Source organism: Macroventuria anomochaeta (genome assembly GCF_010093625.1).
Source record: "Macroventuria anomochaeta strain CBS 525.71 unplaced genomic scaffold BU25scaffold_36, whole genome shotgun sequence".
In the NCBI taxonomy this organism is placed as follows: Eukaryota; Fungi; Ascomycota; class Dothideomycetes; order Pleosporales; family Didymellaceae; genus Macroventuria; species Macroventuria anomochaeta.
In genome coordinates this window covers 1-21,413 of record NW_022985397.1, presented here as the reverse complement: position 1 = coordinate 21,413, position 21,413 = coordinate 1, and the positions used below count along the sequence as shown (strand labels likewise).

Below are 21,413 nucleotides of genomic sequence, written 5' to 3'. Positions count from 1 at the left end.
GATATAGCCGAGCTTTGAGCCTGCAAGGAGTGAAGGCTCGGAGGACAAACAGCGCCTGTCAACTTGCAGCGTTACAAAAATGTCGCCAAGCTACGAGGAAGTTCGTTCGGGATAATAGTGAACCCTAGGTTTGACGACACCACCTGACGCCGAGAGAACTACTCCTCCATTGGCAATAGGCGTGCCCGCTGCTATTCCCAAAGCAGGGCGAGGCGAAGAAGACATTAAATTTTTAAAGTACAAGAATGGCGAGCAGATTTGGGAGCAACTGCAGGATTTAAGGTTTGAAGACCTGCGACAACGAAGTTCCTTGCTCCTAGAAATTCCAACTGTGCGGTTGGTGATGTGCAGGACGTCGACCATCACATGGATGCGATGAAAGACGAGCCCACAAAAGCGTCATTGGATCTCCACGCCTGTGTTTTTACAAGGCATTCGAGAGCGAGGTACTAACTACTAGGCAGATCGGTGCTTCTTCACCGTCGGCTGCAGCGGGTATCCACGACCATCTCCCACGGGCGGAACAGCAGACCCCACGGCTCCACTGCACGATCGCCGTCGCCACCGGTTCGCAGCTGCAGCTCCTCAGGCCTTCGACGCGACATGCCTTCAACACGACATGCCTTGGCGATTGCTTGTACATCTTCTTCGTATCCTGGAATCGAGGAAAGTCTTGTACTCGTGGCGCGGGACGCCGTAAATTTTGGTCTTAATCGACCTGCAGGATTCGATTGAGACTGGACCGTCAGGGCAGGAGGTCTGCTTCAAGTATGTGGTCGATAAGTATGTATGAGGCAAGCTCAGTGAGAGTGGCATGATATGAGAGAGCTCGAAGGATTATTTGAACAAAGAAAGCACTTTCCGACATCGCAGAGTCTGATCGAAGCATTCGTACATCCAAGCCTTTCCGCGTCAGTAGCCAAGTTCGCAACCACTCTGATGGGATTCCGAAGTATTGGCGATGTCCCGGGTTTACGCACGAGGCGTTGAACTTTCTTCACTTGCCTACCCCGATAGTTATCGAAAACGAGGTCGCTACGCTATATTGAGACGCTTCTAGCCTGAGTGCATCCACGTTTGTGAAAGTGAGATCAGCTCCTAGTCGTGTTAGGCGTGCGGTGTATGTGGAGATGCAGGACTTTACGAGGGTTCTGGCTTCAACGTTGGTGCTAAGGATCCGGCCGAAATCGAGCCACACCTTCGAATGGTGCAGGAGGACCCTGAAATTTCGGGGATTGCAAGGCTCGTATTGGCTGTCTCAAAGTAGGAAACCGACGAAGTTGCCTTTCCCGATCCTCCATCCTCTGCCCAGCACGCCTAGAAATGTAGCGGCGGTACGTGGGGACCAACCAATTTTTTTATGCAATACCAAGATATTCCACCATAACCTTTTCAGGTATCGAAGGATTCAACATGTTCGGGATCTCCATGGACAAGACGAAAGCATCAGGTCTCAACCACCAAACTACGAATCGTTACTCCTGCGCAGCTTGACAAATGGATGACGAGAGGTCAGGTGGCCGAGACTTGCAGCCCGAGGTTTCCATCAGATAATAGATTAGATCGAAAATTTGCATCTGATAACTCGCCATCGCGCCAGCAGCAGCGCTGATTGGCTGTCAAACGCCGCTGATGCCGGATGATTATCGAGATAAGATTTTTTTCAGCATCTGGGCCGAGCTTCGATGAGCTTATTGCCGGGGGTTTTCCCACAAGCGGGCAAGAAGCTTCGCTTGGCCTGCGCTTGCTGGGTTTGAGGGATTGTCATCATGCAACCTTCAAAGGCGTTGCCGTTTCCTCACACGCGGCCTCATACACTAGAACACACGGTGCCAAAGATATTACCCACTCCTGCAATGCGAGCCAACCGACCGCTGCAGGTGGAGCTGCCGCCATGAGTGCGGATCTTCTCCCAGCATGCTTTAAGAGCGCACGCCGTCGCCTACTTGATCTTATCAATCTCCTCTCCATCACCTCGAGCTTGACATCCGTGTGCCGACTAGCACGCTGAGATTCGAGATGGGTTTTTCTTTCAAGGGTTTGACTACCAGTGCTCTTGTTGGCGGCGCCATCCCCAACAACCAGGCTGCCAACGAGAAGGACATCGCTGATGTCCCTGCTGCCGTCGACGGCCATGCCAGCATGGATGTTTCCCGCCGTCCGGACGAGAAGATCGGTGCTCCCAGGACCCCAACTTCCATGTCGAACACATCAGACGAAGAGCTGAACAAGGTCGACACGCACGCCGAGCGCGGTGTTCAGGCTATTCAAGCCGTAACCTTTGTTTGGACCAAGAGGGATCTGATCCTAGCCTACATCTTGTAAGATTCGCAATGCAAGCTCTTCCATGAAATGATCAAAGCTAACAATTCCAAGTATGTGGCTCATTCAGTTCATGATGTCTTTCTTCTCTGGTTGCGTCAGCACCCTCACGCCCTACGTCACCAGTTCCTTCTCGGAGCACTCCCTCACTGCTCTGACCGGTGTCATCTCAGGACTCGTCGCTGGTCTCTGGAAGCTGCCGTACGCAAAGATCATGAACATCTGGGGTAGGCCATGGGCGCTGGTCATTGGTGTCACCTGCTACATCATGGGTCTCATCATGATGGCCGCCTGCAAGAACGTTCAGACATACTGCGCCGCCTACACTTTCTACTACATGGGCTACAACAGTATTGATTTCTCAATGACGGTCTTCATTGCGGACACATCTAAGCTGAAGAACCGAGGTCTTTTCATCGGATACGCCTCTTCGCCTTGGCTCATCACCACCTGGGTATATGGGTTCGCTGTCAACCGTATGATTGCGCCCGGCGGCATCGGCTTCAAGTGGGCCTTCGGTATCTTCACTATCATCGCCCCCTTCGTATGCGCGCCATTGATCGTCATGTTCTTCATAAACCAGAACAAGGCTCAGAAGCAGGGTCTGATCGCGCCCAACCCAAGCCGTGGCTCGTTCGCACAGACAGTCATGTACTACGTCAAGGAATTTGATGTTTTCGGCATCCTCATCCTTGCTCTTGGTCTCGCGCTGTTCCTGCTCAGCTTCAACCTTTACGCCTACCAGAAGGATCAGTGGAAGTCTCCCATGATTATCTGCTTCGTCATCATCGGTTTCCTCCTCTGCATCTGCTTTGCTCTGTATGAAAAATATCTTGCGCCGGTCACGTTCATCCCATACCACTTGCTGAAGAACCGCACCGTCATCTTCACCTACACCATGGCCGGATCGATCTACATCGCCTGGTACATCTGGGACTCTTACTTCTACTCCCTGTTGATCGTTCTCTTCAATCAGCCTGTTGTCTACGCCACCTACATCACCAACACCTACACCATGGGCAGTTGCACGATGGCCATCATCTTCGGTCTCATGCTGAGGTACTACGGCAAGCTCAAGATGTACGCTCTCTTCTTCGGCGCACCTATCACAATTCTTGGCTGCGGTCTCATGATCCAGTTCCGTCAGCCCCACGTCAACATTGGCTACATCGTCATGTGTCAGATCTTCATTGCCTTTGGTGGTGGTGTCCTTGTCGTCGCTGAGCAGACAACCCTCATGGCCGTTTCCAAGCAGCAAGACTTCCCTGCTCTGCTTGCCGTCGAGTCCATGATCATTTCCATTGGAGGTGCCATTGGTTCCACCATCGCTGGTGCCATCTGGACCGGTGTCTTCCCTGCTCGTCTCGCTGCCAACCTTGCTGGCACAAGCGCCTACGACAACATCCAAACCATCTACGGTGACATCACTGTCCAGTCCGGCTACGCCTGGGGCTCTCCTGAACGTGACGGTATCAACTTGTCATACGCCCAGACTCAGCGCTACATGCTCATTGGCGGTACTTGCGTCTACGCTACCATGCTCGTCAGCATTGCCCTGTGGCAGAATGTTGATGTCAAGAAGATGAAGCAGAGGACCATCGGTCTTTTGTAAGCGTGCACTTGCAATGTTTGCAGAAGTCGATATCGATTGCACTTGTCGATGTTTGCATATGAGCTCTGGAGCCGTGTCAATGTTGGAGTGAGCTGTAGGATAGAAAAATAGAACGACGAGATGATGACCTAGTTATTACGATTTAATTGTAGTGTTCTGAACCTGTGTATTGTCCTTACTCCTATGGCGCCTGTCCTAACGCTTCTCGCTATTGGTCCTGCCTTGCACATTGTGACCCTGAACTCGTTTCGAAAACGATTCCTTGTTGTATTGCTTCTTTGAACAAGATCAGACCTCGAGTCTTCTAGGTGGTCTGATGAGATCTGGAGGGACATGCACCCAAGTACTCGATCTTGTGTTTAAACAGTCAGAAAGCGAGAGCAGTTGCACGTTCCTGAACGTGGTGATCACTGTGAGGAGTGGTGATAGTATGGCGGTAAACAAGGACTTCAATCTTTTCTGTATAAGAGTGCAACAGGGAACAGAGTCGTGCCCAGAACCATCACGATAGACGCAAAATAGTTGCCCGCAGAGAGCGCACTCCCCGCACCAGTGCTACCGCTGTTGCTGGAACTGCTAGTCTGCGATGCTTCAGCCGCCGATCCCGTCGCAGCCGCACTGCCAACACTTGTCGGTGTCACCACTCCCGTCGTAGCCTTTGCTGGGCTGACACTCGTCGAAGCTGAAGCTGACTGGCCTTGGTTGGATACACTCACCGCTTTGCCCTTGGCTTTGCCGGCAATCCACTTGGAGACGTCTTGGTTGTGTTCGAGGAAGTAGTCCAGATGGGCGTAGACGTCTGCGGGCTCGCTGCCGACGGCGCACATGGGATCGCCGTAGTGGCAGTAGTCGAGCAAGACGGAAGAGTATTTTTGGAGCGCTTCGAGTTGCTCGGGTGTGCGGGCGCGCTGGCCGTCGTATTTTACACCTTCGCCGACGGTGAAGTTTTGGTCTTTGCTGCGGACGACGGCACCGAAAGTCACTGCGGCGATAACTATGATATATCAGCATCACGATGCGGAAATGTTGAGATATCCAACGTACCCCGAGAGCCAGGCGAGGTGGACCAGTCCAAAGCCGGGTTGGTGTCCTGAGTGCACTCGAACACTTGACCTCCACCTCCACCCATGATGTCTTGCGTAACAGCAGCACCTTGTGAGAAACCCAGAAGGATCAACTTGCTTTCCGAGCACTTCTCCGCGTACGCCTTGAGTTGGGCCTGCCCATTCGCGGCACCCTTTCCTGCCGATTTGCACCACTCGTCCTTCCCCCACGCCGTACTCTTCGCAGGGTATTCGATGTTCTCAAAGCTGCAGTCATTGTCCCCGATTTGTTTGCAAATCTCGCTAGTGATGTTTCCAAGACGTCCGGGGTATGGTTCATCTGAGCCTCGAGCAATGAAAACGTGGTATGGCTTGCAGTCGTCGGATTGGTAGGCTAGAATCTCGGTCGTGTTACAGTAGACGTTCGGGTATGGTGCATCGCAGCGTTCTTGAGCGAAAGCTACCGCACCGAACAAGGCCATAGAAGATAACGCGAGGTTCAGCATCTCTTCAGACAACGACTGTACAGGAAGATGGTGAAAGAAAGTAGGAGGACCGAAAGTACCTCAAATTACAAGAACTTCTGGAAACCCAACTCGTTAGAAAGAGATACAACAGAAGCAAAAGAGCGACTTGCGAAAGGAGAAAGAGTCCATGATGAAATGCCGTGACCTTGTTTAACTTTTATCGCGATTCACAAAGCATGGCGTTTTCCCGTGCACATCCTGGTCCTGTTAACGCAATGCAGGCAAAACATGAGCGCTAGGGATGCCGACTACCGCTGCCAAGGTGGGCGCCTCACGGCTGTGGAGTCGTAAGAGAAGTCCAGGCACCAACATATTCTGGGGACGCAGGAACAATCGGCACGCGATCTTGAGAAGTGACGCAGTTATCTTGTAGAAATAGGGGGCTGGTCCTTGCGGGCGCTTCTGTGCTTGTGTATTGTTGAACACGTCTCGAATCGAGGAGTAGCAGGGTTGAAAGGGTCGAAGAGGCACATGGATAAGTCTCAAAACAAACCCCGGATACGCCCGTTACGTATTCACAAACTGACAGCGGGCGCGTACCGAACCGAACACGAACAAGAGGATCTACCTGTTCAACGGCATTCTGGAAGCAACATATATTGTCGCATGCTCAGTCATGCGCTGCGCATACTCAGGGCAGTTTTCAATTAATCTCAGAGTGTTCACAGAGCCCACTTGATGAGACCTCGATTGTCGCACCGACTTCGGGGTGACCAGGCTGCACATGCTACCAATGGTGCACTACAGACGTGTACAAAACAGCAACACCGGCTTGTTGCAATTATACCACGAAAACTACTCAAGTCCACACACGACTCTTCAGATGGAAGAACATGTTTGCTGTGCCAGTCCTAAGTTTCCTGAATGTGGTCTTCATGTGCATTCGCAGTTTACAGTCCAGGTATAGTAGCTCAAAGTAAGCCTCCAATGTGTCATTGGGTTGTCTGTTCTGTACCAAGTTGTCGCCTAGGACCGAGAGCATGCGCTTGGCGACGCGGAAGTCATCGTCTCCCTACTTCGCGCTGGATCGCCGAAGCGCATATGCCCTGAAGGGAATACGCACTCTGTGGAAGAGCTTAAACGTCGACTCTGGATTTCTCGGGCCCAGTTCCTGGAAATTCAGAATCTTTTGGACCAGTGTCGATACTCAGCACAAGTCCAACATCGCTCGATTGCGCAGTCTCATTTGCGGGCTTTACTTCCTCTGGACGTTGCAAGCCATGGTCTTTAATGAGCAAGCAACCGAGGAGGCACAGTCCTATGAACGGTGCGTTCATGATGAACACCGATCTGCTCGCTTGAGCATATGCGTGTGAGATATCTTGCATCTGAGCAGGTGAGGCTCCAAGTGCTTTCAGATCCGGAGTGTGGTAAGCAGACTGCGAAAGCGATACGAACTCCGGAGGCATAGCCTTTTGGAGTGTGTTCTGCAAGATAGTGGCTGAGATGGCGAGACCGATAGCTCCACCAAGACTGCGTATGAAGTTTCGGTTTGAGATGACCACAGCTCTTTGCGCTTTGGTGCAGTGCGCTTGGAGAGCGACCAAGGTGGGCTGAAAAATACATCCAATACCGATACCTTCGACCATTAGAATAATGACCATAGCGTAGATTGGTGTGTCGACGTCAAACATGCAGGTCAGACCGACTCCGAGTGTCCAGAAGAAGAAGCCTGTCCAGATGACCTCTCCGTAACGCTCTCTTCGAGATATGTACTGACCAGAGAGAATTGAAGCCACCATCTGGGCGCAAGTCATCGGCAGAAGAAGGGTAGCTGACATCATGGGCGTGAGTTGGTGCGCGTTTTGGAAGAAGAGAGGAAGGTAGTACAATTGTGAGTAGTACACAATGCCGAACAGAAGGTTCTGAATCAGCATCACGCAGACCGGTGTAGATGTGAAGAGCGATACTGTTTGCGTTAGCATTTCAAAGGGTAGCAGCGGGACTTGACTCACATGGCATCATGGGTAACCGGGCGATGCAATACTCGATGACAACGAATCCGACCATGCAGCAGCCTCCGACAGCCAGCATTGATATGACCAAGGGAGAGTCCCATTTAAAATAGCTCCCACCTTCAGATATGGGAATCAATAAGAGGATGATGGCAGCGGACCCAGCTATAATGCCGAAGTAATCGATCTCTTTGGAGACAGCCTTGAAGTTCATCGGTGGAGCGTCCCTTGGTGTAGGCAGAATGAAGAAGCAGACCACACCGACAATAGCGACAAGCGGGCTGACAAGCCAGAAGAAGCCTCTCCAAGTAGTGTCCCCAAAAGTGGATGGTTGTGTAAATGCAGCGGCGATGAATGGGCCGGCCATGCTTCCAGATCCCACGCAAGATCCGAGAATTCCTTGATATTGGCCTCGCTCTTTCAGAGTGACGATATCGGAGACGATGATCATCGCCAACGAAGTGATACCGCCGTTGGCAACACCTGCGAGACCGCGGAATATGAAGAGCATGGTCGCACTCTGCGAGAACCCGCACAGCAGTTCACTGACTGCGAGCAGCGCCAATGCGGACAGAAAGACGGCTTTTCGGCCTGTATATAAACATGTGAGTGCGAATCTTTGACTTTGCGTGCATTCATACTCACCGAACAAGTCTGACAAGCGTCCATAGAGCACTTGGAAGATCGTATTCGCAATCAAGGCACTTGTTCCTGCCCAACTGATCGTCTCTTCAGCACAGAGCTCCTCCCCTATCGTCGGCAATGCTACTCCTATACCATTCTGATCGACGAAAGAAATGAACAGGGATACTGCCAGTGCGCACAGGACGGTGATAAGCTGTCTCTTCGGCAGAAGATTGGTTTGGTCGAAGACGGCTGCCTCTGCGGCAACCTGGCGGGTCTTCATGGTGTACACGTGGTGGTGTTGAGAGGATGTTGATGAAAACTGAGATTCGACAGGGTCTTTTGTATGTCGACAAAGTGCATGACTGGACCCGAATTATTTCTTCAATGTTTTTGAACCTGACCCTTGGTCGACCATGGGACACATCTACCAATCTTTTGTAGCCAATACCGCACTCCTAGATATAACGGTGCCCGCAGGTATCCGCTCAATTTTGATGTTATGTGGTCTCGCTGTAATCCTGAACAGCACACATAGACACAGTCCATCACCCAAAAATCCACAATGAGTGACACCGTCAACAACACTTAAGCGTGAACACATCTCAAGTCTACCCACAGCCCAGATCCGATGGCATCGTTGAAGTCGGTAGACAGCTGAATTACAGCAAGGTTGATGTTGCTGAAGGTACATGTGCTGATAATCTGCAATTTCAGTGTCATCGCACCTCACGACGTGAGTTCGATGTCTCGCTGGCTCATTCCTCGATTGGCGACTGCGAGGTCTGTCGAACCGACATCTTGCGGCCAGTATTAAATGACTGGATTCAAAGCTGCTGAGGGAATCTTCTGATACCTGGTGCAAAAGGAATCAACGATGTCGTGAATATCGCAGCTTCCAAAGTGAAGTCGAGTTTTGGCTTCAACCCCACAGCCAATCGGCAATTCGTCGCAAACTCGACATCTTCTGGATGACCAAATACAGAGCAGAAGTCACGATAATCAGTTCGAACATGCTTTTGAACGTTGGAAAAATTTGCATTGGGGTATCATGAGCAAAGCGTCTACTCTAATCGATCGTCTACCACTCCAGCCTGTCATCGCATGTCAACCTAACATCCCACCTCTCCTCGCCCTTCCAGACTTCACCACCCTTGTTCGCTCCAGCGATGATGGTGCGCAGGTCACTGATCATACCACCCGGTCCGGACGCAAAGACGTCAGTCCGCCCTCGCACTGTGGAGGCAACAAAGTCCTCGACCATGAGTCTCAGGTCAGGACGCGCCTGGATGTGATCAAGGTTGAGCTCAGACTTGGACACGCCGTGAACAGATAGCGCTGAAGAAACGGATACGGCTGAAGAGTCTGAAGAGTTTGAGATAGCTTGGATCTCTTTGCTCTGGCAACAGCTCTTAGGCTGGGCCTCAATCTCCTTGGGTGCACAGCAGCTACCCTTTTCCGGCGCGCAATCTGTCGCGGTAATTTTTTCAGCAGCAGTGGGTACGTTAGGTTCGTGGTAGTGGTCCTCAGCTGCGCGAGTGACGTAGATGTGAATCCCGGTGCGCAGGTTGCGGCACTTGCGCTTCAAGATTGCGAGCTCAGGCGCTACCCAGTCGATGTCACTTCGATGACGGATGACCCACAAAAGGGAAAGCTTGCGGTCGCGGTTCTGGGGACGTGAGGCGATGTCGAGGAGGACGGGAAGAACGTAGGTGATACCTGTACCACCAGCAATGCAGAGGATGTTCGAATCGGAAGCGAGATCGCGCATTGTCTGCTCGCCATAAGGACCCTGGAGGACGACAGAAAGGCGTGCGTTGCCCATGAGGCCCTCGTGGGCTTCTTGGGGATCGGATGAGCGAGCGGCACGTTTGGCAGAGAGTTCGGCAATCTTGCGGGTTTCGCCCTTCTTTGCGCGGAAAATGTACGAGTGGCGCTGGGTGTCGGCGCCGAAGACGGGGAGGCTGAGCGGGGTGAATGGATGCGATTGCCAGATGCTGGACTCGGGGAACGTGAGGTAGAAGTGCTGGCCGACAGCCCAGGCGTCCTGTGGGTGATCGAAGTCAAGACGCACGACGTCGCCGTTGGTCTCGTCTTTGAAGAAGGTGATGTCTGCGGGTGCCGCGCGGAAACCCATGTGGCCCGAGGGAAGGAAGTTGTAGTGCAGCAGGGCCGTTCGGCCGAGACGGATGGCACGGTCGATGATCCATACGACCAGACCCGGAATGAGGAAAACTTTCAACTGCTCCCAGTGGCCCCAGCATGCGCCGATGTAGACCATAGCTAGAACGTAGTGAAGCTTGCGAAAAGCCTCATATCCAGTCATGCGAATGCCCCAAGGTGTGGACAAGATGAAAAGGAGAGTAAGGAGAATCATAGCAACCAACCCCCAAATCATGTACAGCTGGCGAATCCAGTTCAGTCCGGTACTGGGCTGAGGATTGTACAGTCTGATCTCGATGACACACCATCCAATGGTGTGGAGTGATGACTGAGTAAAGATGAGGTATCCCAACCAGCGGTGGAGGAAGTTGAAGCTCTGGTAAGGCAATCCCGTGACCAGTGACAGTATCGACTCGCGACTCGAGAGCATGATGGATAACGGAGTTAGAGCATAAGCAATGACGCCGACACGATCGGCCCATGGTCCCAGACTTGTTCGGGTGTTGTAGAGACCGGGCTTATTCTTGACAGGTGTGACCCAAGTGCCGTAAGCGATGCCAACGAAGGACCAGATGGTAAGATAACCAACAAGAACTACGAGTGTCAAGACCTGGGTGCGTGTGACGCGGCCAAAGATGAAGCGGTTGGCGTCTGGAAGCAGGTATGAGCGGGCGTATGATGGAGCTGCGGTTGCGAATCTCTGAACTGCATTCTTTCTCTTGTTCACGCCTTCTCCTGCCAATTCTGCTGGTAGTACGACACCTGATGGATATGCGCGCATAAAGTGCCGCCCAATAGCCCAGACAATAAGGATGCCGCCGATGGTCGCCCAGATGATGCCGGTGTAGTACATGCCGATATCGTGGGCAGCGTACACAACATCGAGGTACTTGCAGGATCCAGCATCGTTGACACACGGTACCACGCGATCCGCATATCCCCAGTGCGGCTGCACCTCCGAGGCGGCGCTGATGTTTTGGATGTGCTGACGCGCCGTCAACATCTTCAGGGGGGTGGCCATGGCTGCTCAGATAACAAACGCGTGAGCGAAGATAGGTCGCGGCTACTGTCACAGCAGCAGACGTCCATGGTTATTCTATATAACTGCTGGCAGTCGAATCATGGCTGCCGCGCTTCAGAGTGGATTGACAAAGTGCGCGATGCCAAGATACTGGCCGCCGCTGGGTGGTGAGGGTGGGCCTTTCCGGCACGGAAAAGGGAAGGCGCGAGTGTGTTTGAGCAAGTTCCCCCACAATTACGGAGTTTTGCCGGGAGCAGACGAGGCCGCTGGCGTTTCCGCCATGTTGGCGTGAGGTAGCTTGATCGTCAGGCATATTGCGGTTGAGCACGTTTCGGAGGGTTGATATAGCGGCGAGGCCCTTTGGGTCGTGGTGTCATCACAGCTGTCGAACCTCAATTGAAGTCCTGTGTCCACGGTTCTCTCGTGCGCATCTCGTCTGTCAAACATCAGCACCGCGGCGTACCAGCGACTACACCACAACGCACATCTCATCATGTCCCACTCTCACAACTCAGACGCCATGGTCATGGGCACCAGCGAATGCCAGATGGAGGTATGTTCATCCTTGATTATATCAAAGTGCTGTAAGCTGACCGTTGTAGATGCTCTGGAACTGGCGCATCGTCGACTCCTGCTTTCTGTCCGGCTCATGGCACGTCAAGAACAATGCCATGTTCGCCGCGTCTTGTATTGGCGCCGCCCTGCTCGTGGTGACGCTCGAATTTCTGCGTCGCGTTAGCACTGAATGGGACGCCTACCTCCTGCGAACGTTCCAACGTCAATTGCGCATCCAGCAGGCAGCGCTCGCCGAGACACCGCTTTCCAACTGCTGCGACGGCCCCTCTTCTACGCTAGGAACTCAGTACGCTACGTTTCGCGCCACCTCGCTGCAACAGTTAGCGCGCGCCATCATTCACGGAGTCACGCTGGGTGTTGCGTACCTGCTCATGTTGATTGTCATGTCTTTCAACGGCTGGATCTTCATTTCGATCATTCTTGGTGCTATTCTCGGCAAGTTCTTGTGCGACTGGATGGTGGTGAGGATTCCCTTCGAGGCTGTCTTCAGGCAGGAGAAGGATATGCGAAGGTCATCTGTCGATGCTGCTGGGCCGACAGGATGCTGCTCTTGAGGTAACGATGAAGTGGAAGAATGGTTTCCTGAGACGTAGCAGACATATGATACCCAATTTACGAATGAACAATCATCCACGGTTGTAATACACTTCCTCACAATCTGCACAATCTGCAAGTATGCCTGGGTTTTTTCGGTGGCCAAGAACTATTTGGACATATTGAGATTGATAGACTCGCGGAGTCAGGGACATGCTCAGAAACCGTTCATGTCAAGTGCGATACTCTGCACTCCTCGGTGACAGTTGTGAAAACAATGAGTCTGATGTTGCGTGGCATGCAGCCTTGCAGTGGGGTCCAAAGCCGATGGAAAGGCACTTGCATCGCGTCTTCCTCTCGCCACTAAAGTTGACCAGATTATCCATTCCAAGTGAGCAGGTTCTGACATGTAGTCTGCTCATGCAGGTCAGCCACAATATCACACCCAAACGGAACAACGCAAGATGCCTAACGTACGTGACAAATTTCTCGCTTCACAAGCACCATGATGGCAGATTGCGTGCGTTTGTTTGAGCAGGTAAAGTCCCACTTATATGCTTGATGGCGTTCCTTCGAGGCTCTGCATGACTCCACAGCGCAATAGTCTCGAACGCGTGTGCTTCGGTACAATTCACTCATGATCGCTTGACATTGATGCCAACAAAACGTTGCGACCGGAAGTTCATCGGAGTCGATTTCCAGTTTGAGTCGTGGAGTTCAAGCTTTCGTCCCTGCTCATGACAGGTAGAACATGTGCAGTCCATCCTGCAGTGCATCCACCTCTCGACAGGACGCCACCTTCTCTGCTTGAGGAATGCGAAGCTCGTGCCCTAAGAACTTCAGCCTTCCCTCAGCGTGTTCACGCAAGTCCTGCCCCACCAGATCCGAGCTTCTTACTGTCGACAACGGCCACAACAAAGTAGCAGCAGACGCGATGGAAAAGTGCTCTGAATTTGTAAACTGTGGTACACTCGCACAGATGTCAGCGGCCATCTGCCGTGCATTGCGTTTCGCTTGTGCTAACAGAGAGCTATTAGGAGATCGAAGGTAACGCAAGTGACCATGCATCACCCCGTTGAGAAGGATGCGCGTCATGCGGTACGAGTTCCAAAACTGAGCAGAGCGGTTGCTGGCATAGTGATGAACCGTCTTTCCGTACACGCCCCGATGCGCTTCTTCCAATGCTTCTTCTTCGTATTGCCAACAGGCCGGAAGATTCGAGATAATGGCGATGTACTTGGCTTCCATTCGTTGCGTCGCTTCGATCACTTCGGATGGTGTCAAGCATCCTTCGGTGACGTCTGCAAGCAAATTCGCCAGCTCACCAGTCGAACTGCTCATCCCGAATCGTGGGCTTTCGTCTTTGTACTGCAAAGCGGCGTTTTGGAGTTCCAGCAGACCTGGAGATAGCCGGGTGCCGGACCTCAAGCTGTCGACACAGATGATGTTTGCGACTTGCGTGAACAGTTGTCGGCCTACAAGTGTGTTCAACTGTCTCTTTCCTCGGAGTTGGATAAGTGCCAGAGCGCCTTGAGTGTGCTTTATCCAGTTGTCTGGTGTGCCGGCATCCGACCAGACGATAGTCTCGTAAAGGCTCAAGAGTAACACTGATACAAGGACAGCATCGCTCGTCGCCACTGCTGGAATTGAGAGTGCGACATTCGTCTTGGTCAAGGCATTCGCATACGCGCGGTTTGCTTGACCCATGAGACTCGACTGTCCAAGCTCCCAAGCCAGTCTTGCGAGCGACACTGCGTGCACTGTTGCTGGCAGCGCCGCACCCTCTCCGCTCAGACTGTACAGATCTGGGAGGTACACGAAATTGCTTCCTGGAATGTAGGAAGACATGAAATGTGCCAGAGCTACATTCTCGATCGATTGCGATAGGCTTGGTCCTGGCGCACAGAACGACATTGGAAGACCGAGATTCGTCTCGTGTTTATCGGGACTTCCTGCAGAGCACGTCGCTGGATGCGTAGGTTTCGAAATGTGTGTCTGGTTGTGCTTTGGATTATTAGGAGCCTTGCAGCTTTTTTGTGCTCTTTTTGTGACAGCAGCACTCTCATCACGGAATAGCTCATCCAAGGGGTCGCGGTAGCCGGGACATATGATTCGTATACGCGCGCATTGCGAACACCCAGGCTTTCTTGTGTCGCACTATCCGCTATTATCAATAAGGTGTATTGAATGTTTTGTTGATCACACTGACCTTTATGCGTCTTGTACGGCAAGCGAAGCAAGCTGCGGAGGGCCGTCCACGATACACCATCATCGAACGCCTTACGCTCTCTTGGATGCAGCATCGACGCGGGTCGCTGAGCACCACTTATTTGGGTAAAGACCTTGTCTTCGCCAAAGGCATCCAGCAAAACTCGCGGGCTCCGCATTAGTGACGACTGCCACGCAAAGTTTGTCGTGGCTTAGCCATACTTACTGTCGGTGTCAAACGAGATGCGATTCGTCTGACCGAACATCATGCCTGGACGGGGTAGCCGATCGTAAGCACAAAGCCACACGAGGCCCACATGGCGGACAAATGCCAAAGAGGTTCGAGTAAGCCGGGCGTTGAGGAACGGTGAAGGGAGGGCAAAGTGGGGCTGAGGCTGGCGCTAACGAAGTGCTTGCCTATTCTGGAGGGAAACAGCGACAGAACAACATCTTCCCTCTTTACGTATGCACGACGATAGGATCTTTGTGCACAACGATTACCGCTGCAACAAGATGGAAAAGATACATAAAGGTAAGATGAAAGACCTGAAGGTGTCGCACAACTATCAGCGCCTCTCTTCTCCATACACTTCATCGCAGACCCTCCAAACATAGAAAGATTCGATCAACTCATTCTCATCGTCTCGCCGATAACACCTAATCTCACAATGATATGGCACGCACGCGACTCCATTGCTCTTGTTGAGCTCATCTTCTACATACCATTCGCGCTTGTTTCGGCCTTCGTCTGCTACCACCACGGGTTTAGTCGCAGCAGCGGATGGATCTACACACTCATCCTGTGCATTGTACGAATAATCGGTGGCATTTGCCAGTTTGTATCGCACAGTAGCCAGTCAGCTGGGTTGTTGCAAACGATCTTGTTGTTGGACTCCGTAGGTCTTTCCCCGTTACTTCTGGCCACGTTGGGACTTATTTCTCGGTTCGTCGACTTCATCAATGCCGCTTTGACGCCCAAGTTCACGGTGCGACACTTTCGCATCTTACAACTGGTCTTACTCGTCGGCATGATCCTCGCCATTGTCGGCGGCTCGAATGTCTCGGTCGATGCTAATGGGACCTACCAAATCCCTAGCGCTAGCAAGATTGGCGTCATCCTGTACACCGTTGGATTCGTTGGCATCACACTTGTCTTTGTATTGTCCGTACCACAGACTTCCGCCGTTCCAAGCAAGGAGCGGCGCGTGCCCATTGCCATTACCCTCGCACTCCCGTTCATCCTCGTACGACTGACCTACTCCATGCTATCAGTCTTCGTTCACGACCATCTCTTCAGCGTCGCAACGGGGAGTGTACCTGTCAGGACTGGGATGGCAGTCATAGAAGAGTTTATCGTTGTGGCAGTGTACGTGATCTTGGGCCTTCTTGTCGACAAACTGGACGCGTCCACTAGGGGACCCATCGCAAGCCGACCTTGGAATGCGAGGAAAAGGAAGATGAGCCAGCAAGCAACAACCAACACAGTTGTGGACCTCGAGGCTCAGCATCTGAACAGCTACCCCACGGCTGTATCATCACCTCATCCGCAGTCGAATGGTGTAGCGAGATAAAGATATGGTTATGCGAGCCCTTGTGTCTCTCATGTTGGGTCTGAAGATTGTACCTCGGTGTTCTTAAGGTCAGCTTCATTTTCATTGTCATATGTCAGGTCCGGGATTGGCCCGTTCCGCAAGCATCGATCTATGGCGTAAGAAGAAACTTGGCGCATCTGAATCTGATCAAAATGCATACTCGTTCGAGCGAAGCGGATGTTTCAAAGTGATCGTACATCTCTACGGTATCCTCATAGAGAAAAGTATTGGAACGCATGTTTTTAGGTATATAAGCTCAAACACTTGTCGTTTTCTTGATTTTCTACATCCCCACTGCATCCCGGAAGTCATAATGGAGTCAACAGCAGCGCCGCAGTCCGCCATAACGCATTTTGCAGGGTACTTCACAACCTTTAAAATAGCTGTAGCCATTGCAACACTATATCTCGTTCTTGTACGCTGCGTGCGTTACAACCGCACCAAGAGAATTACGTACCACTTCAAACATGATCGAAGGCCACTATCTACCATGACAACTCAGGAAGCATTCCACATCATGACACAGCTCCAGCCACTCAATTTCCCCTAAGCAATGAACAAAGCTCGAAGCGTTGCTCTTGTCAAAGTAAGCACAGGCTTCCCTTCCTGCAACGTTTCCTCTGACTGAAGCATAGAGGCCGGCGGTATACCCATGATGTCAAAACTGTTCGCCGTCACAGGTTAGAACAATGTAAGAAATGCAGGAAAGCGAGCTGTCGACATCGAGATCATCTCATGCGAGTCGCAAACGCAGCCAAGAGACTCAGAGCGTTACATGGATGCAGTTGCGCGGATGAACTATCTCCATGCTTGATATCGTAAAGCAGGAAAGATCTTGGACACAGATCTTCTGCACACATTGGCTGATGGTGCTCTCGAGATTGTCTCCATAGTCAATAATGAGGAGTGGCGGTCATTGAGCGATGTCGAGAAGTGCGCGGTGGGCGTCCTCCACCACAATTTTGGTGAGGATCTGGAGATACCATTCTCTCCTCTGAGAGTTATGAGACTGGATAGAAAGATGGGCTGCATTCTGTAAATGAGCTGTTTGAATGGACGAAGGCGTATTGCGGGGAAGTCACGAAGCCAACTGCGACGGAGGACCATAATTTGAGGGTTTACGTTGATTCAGCAACCAGGAAGGGAGACAAGCGTATCACATCACTATTGCGGCAAATCGTTGGCTCGGATCTCGATGAAACAATGCCGATGATCCTGTGTATCGAAGCTCCCGGCGTGATTCTAATGACAGTCTTCTTAGTCGTTCGGAACACACGCAGGTTACTCCTTCGCCACGATGCGCTTCCCCGCCCGGGGTTCCTAGCTTATCAGTCCGTTGCAACTGCGCCAAACACTGAGGGCCTGTACAACTTTGGTCATGGAGGGTTTTAACAATGGTATATCCTCCTCCCGGGATTCTGGTCTATCTGGCGTCCTGTTGCAGTGCTTCTGAGGTTGTTCGGGGCAAGAAAGCCCGTCAGCAAGGGGGATAGGTTCAAGCCCATGGGGCTTGACCTCAAAGACAACTGGTCTATTACCACAAGAAGGTCGGGGGTTTGAAGAGATGAGGGAGGCAGTTCGGTTCTTGAAGATTCGAGGAGCGGAAAATTTACCAATTTCTGGTGGGAGACTGCGCCGCCAGACCCTCACCATCCCTTGTACCTCTATTGACCTCACTCCCATGTACCTAAGTCTTTGCATTACCAGAGGGGCTACTGCTTCTCTCGTCTTCAATAGTCTTAGACTCAGATAGGACGTTAAACCAATCAATCAATCAATCAATCAATCACTGCGCCGCCAGAAGTTCGTTGGTGGATTGCAGTGAGCAACAGAAGCCAGATGCGTGACTAGGCTATCGAATGGAAGAGAACAAAGGTCAAGTGGAAACTCACATCATCTGTGCTTCGTTGGGTCCACTAGTATCGAAGTAAACAGTTGCTCACAGCCTGCTATAAGCGCGGCGCTGCTTATACAGTGAGACCCACTTAAGTGATCTGGCTATCGGAGTCATTTTAACAAGAATGTTGAAAGAATCAATGTATGAAGAAGTGTTGGCTGCTGTCCCGGTGACTCTGAAATTCGGCGACTGATTGTCGGATAAATCAGCGTGCGGCAAACCTGCCGAGTTGCCGGCACTTCCCCCACAATTGGCTGAACTTGCTGCCGCCAGGCCCACTCCTCCGCATGCAGGAAGGGATGCGCGCTGCCATCGTGAAAATTGTTTGTCAGCCAGTCCATGACGAGCTCGGGAATAATGGCTCTTCATTTATGTCCCGACTGCTCAGCGCCCACCTATCCTCAAGTCATTCATTCTGCGCTTCTATATGCGCTGCTTCTCATTGTGCTTATTCGCCCGTTGACGTCACGCTCAAACAATGACACCCATAGGCGCCGCGGAGCAACGCGCCCAGAATCTGGGGAAGCAAAACGATGCTGAAGATCGTCAAAGGGGCCTGAGAGCGTGGACAAGTACGCTAGACGATGAGATCGAGCAGATGGCTGAAGACCCTGAGCTGCAACAGCAAGAGAAGGCACCACAGGCTGCTCTACCTCTCGCAAAAGTCTTCTCGCGTAAATCCACTGCCTCGTTCGACCCAGGACCAGCGCCAGACGGAGGCTTGACTGCATGGATTCAAGTCTTTTGTACACATCTGACCATTTTTACGACTTTCGGTTTCTTTACGTCATTCGGTGTTTACCAGACGTATTATGAGAATACACTCGGAATCGCGCCATCAACCATCTCATGGATCGGATCTATACAAGTGTTCTTCCTGTTCGGCATTGGTGCTTTCACAGGCCGCGCCACCGATGCAGGTCTATTCCGACCAGTGTACGTTGCAGGCACAGTCTTTCAGCTTGTTGGCATCTTCACTATGGCCGAGTCTACAAAGCTTTGGCAATTGTTCCTATCGCAAGGAGTCTGCCTTGGGATCGCAAACGGGCTGCAATTCTGCCCTTCCATGGCATTGGTCTCGACCTACTTCGTGAGGAGGCGTGCCTTTGCGCTGGGCTTTACAGCCCTGGGATCATGTACTGGAGGTGTTGTCTTCCCAATCGTGGTGCAGCAGTGTCTGCCAACACTTGGGTTTCCATGGACTATTCGCATAATTGGCTTCATCATGTTGGTCCTTAACGTTATCACGATCTCACTATTCCGAACCCGACTACCTCCACGGAGGACTGGACCGATCGTCGACTGGGACTCTTTCAAGGAAGCACCGTATTCACTATATTGTGCGGGCATGTTCTTTGCCTTTTGGGGCTTGTATTTTGCCTTCTTCTATGTTGGCTCGTATGGCCGCAACGTTCTTGGCGTGAGCTATCAGCAGTCCATCAATCTTCTGCTTGTGCAGATCTGCATGGGCTTCGTCTTTAGACTGCTACCCACATACTATGCGGACAAGATTGGCAGCCTCAACACCCTGATTCCGTTTGTTTTCATTTGCGGCATCATGATGTACGGCTGGATCGGTGTACATTCGGTAGGAAGCCTGTATGCGTTCGCCGTTATTTATGGCTCTGCCAGCGCTGTAATCCAAGCCCTGTGGCCTGCGGTCATCGGATCACTGAGCCGTACCCCGGATTTGAAGAAGACCGGTGTGAGGATGGGGATGGCGTTTACGATTGTCTCATTCTCGAGCTTCACAGGGCCGCCACTAGCAGGCGCACTCATTCAACAGCATGGCGGGATCTATACATACGCCAACGTGTGGGCCGGGACCTCCTTCTTTATGGGTGGATCGTTGCTGGTTGCGACTCGCTTTGCGCTGGTAGGGTGGGATTGGAGGGCGAGAGTATAGATGTTCAGCATACTAGATCCTGCCCCTTTTCCAACAACAATTGTCCGACGGAGCTATTGCCCATCCCATGGGCTAGCTCATTAAGTCAGCACTCCCGCGTACCTGCGCGATATATAGTCTGTTTCCTTCACAGTAGCAAAAAACATCATCAGTCAACTCACATCTCCATATCCTCTCAGTAAGTTATGAGCCCTCTTTCTCCCCTACTTGCGTGACCCTGCAGATAGAATACCATCACCAGCACGGATACTTGCAGCGCAGAGTGGAGTTGAAAGCGTGTTACCTTTGCTACCCCGCTTTCTGCCTAATCTACGGCTTACCCCAAATTGATCCAAAACTAACCCTCGGTCAACTCAACACCAAGCCTATGGGTTAATTCCTAAATTCCTTCATCTCCAACCAGGCGCAACTGTCATTGCCTCCAAGTTCAGAGTCTCCAGGCCATTATTGAGGGGTGCATCCCAGTTGCAGTCCATCTGCCCTGCTTGACAAGAATTTTTGGTGTTCCCGCACAGGCCACCACTGATAAGACAAGACCAAACACCCTTACTCGGCTCTTGTCCGAGCGTGAAAATCGGAAATAGGGAGGCACGCGCAGTACAAAAAAACGCCCACTCAGCACAGGCCACCCTACCAAACCAAAAATCCGAGATGACAGCATCACCACCTGCACTCCAATCCACACCTGTCACGGTATCCTCTCCAGATCCCCTGACAATATCCAGATCCGCTCCGTACTGTCCCTGACCGTACGCACCAAATCCCCAGCATCCTTACACACCTCCGAAGCGGACGTACAACCTCCGGTCACCTCCAGAGCGGGCCTGCAACCTCTGAGGCAGGAGTATTAGGATTCTGCAAGCCCCGCTCCGGGACTTGCAACCCTGATACCTATCCAACTCAGTTCCGATTATTAACCGGTAACCGAACGAACCCACACATAAGTATATAGACTATTGCTGGTAGAGTTCTGTTCGGTACACAACGTCTTGTACCTACTTAGATACCGTACATAGTAATTGATTTAGACTCCCAGCGAGTCCTAAAGGGCCTACTCGTAGCATCTTCGTGACAACACCACCACAACAGCTATACATAAGGCTGTTGAAGTCATACTTTAAGCAAAGCTCATAAGCACTATTCAATTGGTTCTCGAGGATGAACTCTGGCTCTGGAACAGTAGGGGTAACATCTCTATTGTTCCCCAGGCCTCCTGGCATCCCAAATCCATCAGAATCCATCTCAGCACACTCCCAAGAGCCATTCCCTCCATTTTCAGACCCTCCAGCCTTCTGGTTGTGGAGTGCAGCCCAGGTGCAGTCCTGCTGGCTGTTCTGCCCCTCAATTGCAGAATTTTCCAGTCAGATCCTCTGCAAACAGCCTGCAACACCACCATTTGGCCCTCCCAGGCCTCCCCCAGGCCCTGCACCATC

The 21,413-nt window shown here is 51.9% G+C and overlaps 8 protein-coding genes across 8 annotated transcripts; 4 read left to right on the top strand and 4 right to left on the bottom strand.

The window, feature by feature from the left end:
* The first annotated feature begins 1,738 nt into the window (after window positions 1-1,738).
* BU25DRAFT_375620 (siderophore iron transporter-like protein) lies at window positions 1,739-4,279 on the top strand. The gene is made up of 2 exons (XM_033704098.1): window positions 1,739-2,321; window positions 2,377-4,279. Exons 1-2 carry the CDS (start codon window positions 2,020-2,022, stop codon window positions 3,932-3,934), a joined length of 1,860 nt encoding a protein of 619 aa, XP_033557676.1. The 5' UTR covers window positions 1,739-2,019; the 3' UTR covers window positions 3,935-4,279.
* On the bottom strand, window positions 4,097-5,938 carry BU25DRAFT_414248 (carbohydrate esterase family 5 protein). The gene is made up of 2 exons (XM_033707237.1): window positions 4,979-5,938; window positions 4,097-4,928 (listed from the first exon to the last, which is right to left on the bottom strand). Exons 1-2 carry the CDS (start codon window positions 5,457-5,459, stop codon window positions 4,384-4,386), a joined length of 1,026 nt encoding a protein of 341 aa, XP_033557675.1. The 5' UTR covers window positions 5,460-5,938; the 3' UTR covers window positions 4,097-4,383.
* A 642-nt stretch (window positions 5,939-6,580) lies between these two features.
* On the bottom strand, window positions 6,581-8,366 carry BU25DRAFT_349883 (MFS general substrate transporter; the record flags this gene model as incomplete). Its single annotated transcript, XM_033703276.1, has 3 exons — window positions 6,581-7,413; window positions 7,460-8,050; window positions 8,105-8,366. The coding sequence occupies 3 exons, from the start codon at window positions 8,364-8,366 to the stop codon at window positions 6,581-6,583; spliced, it is 1,686 nt and encodes a 561-aa protein (XP_033557674.1).
* Window positions 8,367-9,108: 742 nt separating this feature from the next.
* On the bottom strand, window positions 9,109-11,708 carry BU25DRAFT_414246 (ferric reductase). The gene has a single exon (XM_033707236.1). It carries the CDS (start codon window positions 11,265-11,267, stop codon window positions 9,165-9,167), a length of 2,103 nt encoding a protein of 700 aa, XP_033557673.1. The 5' UTR covers window positions 11,268-11,708; the 3' UTR covers window positions 9,109-9,164.
* Window positions 11,429-12,730, top strand: BU25DRAFT_451242 (ctr copper transporter family protein-like protein). The gene is made up of 2 exons (XM_033709742.1): window positions 11,429-11,820; window positions 11,870-12,730. Exons 1-2 carry the CDS (start codon window positions 11,761-11,763, stop codon window positions 12,395-12,397), a joined length of 588 nt encoding a protein of 195 aa, XP_033557672.1. The 5' UTR covers window positions 11,429-11,760; the 3' UTR covers window positions 12,398-12,730.
* A 135-nt stretch (window positions 12,731-12,865) lies between these two features.
* On the bottom strand, window positions 12,866-14,722 carry BU25DRAFT_414242 (uncharacterized protein). The gene is made up of 2 exons (XM_033707235.1): window positions 14,587-14,722; window positions 12,866-14,534 (listed from the first exon to the last, which is right to left on the bottom strand). The coding sequence occupies exons 1-2, from the start codon at window positions 14,644-14,646 to the stop codon at window positions 13,113-13,115; spliced, it is 1,482 nt and encodes a 493-aa protein (XP_033557671.1). The 5' UTR covers window positions 14,647-14,722; the 3' UTR covers window positions 12,866-13,112.
* Window positions 14,723-15,253: 531 nt separating this feature from the next.
* On the top strand, window positions 15,254-16,156 carry BU25DRAFT_349861 (uncharacterized protein; the record flags this gene model as incomplete). The annotated part of the gene is made up of 1 exon (XM_033703275.1): window positions 15,254-16,156. One exon carries the CDS (start codon window positions 15,254-15,256, stop codon window positions 16,154-16,156), a length of 903 nt encoding a protein of 300 aa, XP_033557670.1.
* A 2,257-nt stretch (window positions 16,157-18,413) lies between these two features.
* Window positions 18,414-20,136, top strand: BU25DRAFT_414239 (MFS monocarboxylate transporter-like protein). Its single transcript, XM_033707234.1, has one exon. The coding sequence runs from the start codon at window positions 18,553-18,555 to the stop codon at window positions 19,978-19,980; it is 1,428 nt and encodes a 475-aa protein (XP_033557669.1). The 5' UTR covers window positions 18,414-18,552; the 3' UTR covers window positions 19,981-20,136.
* Window positions 20,137-21,413: the final 1,277 nt, after the last annotated feature.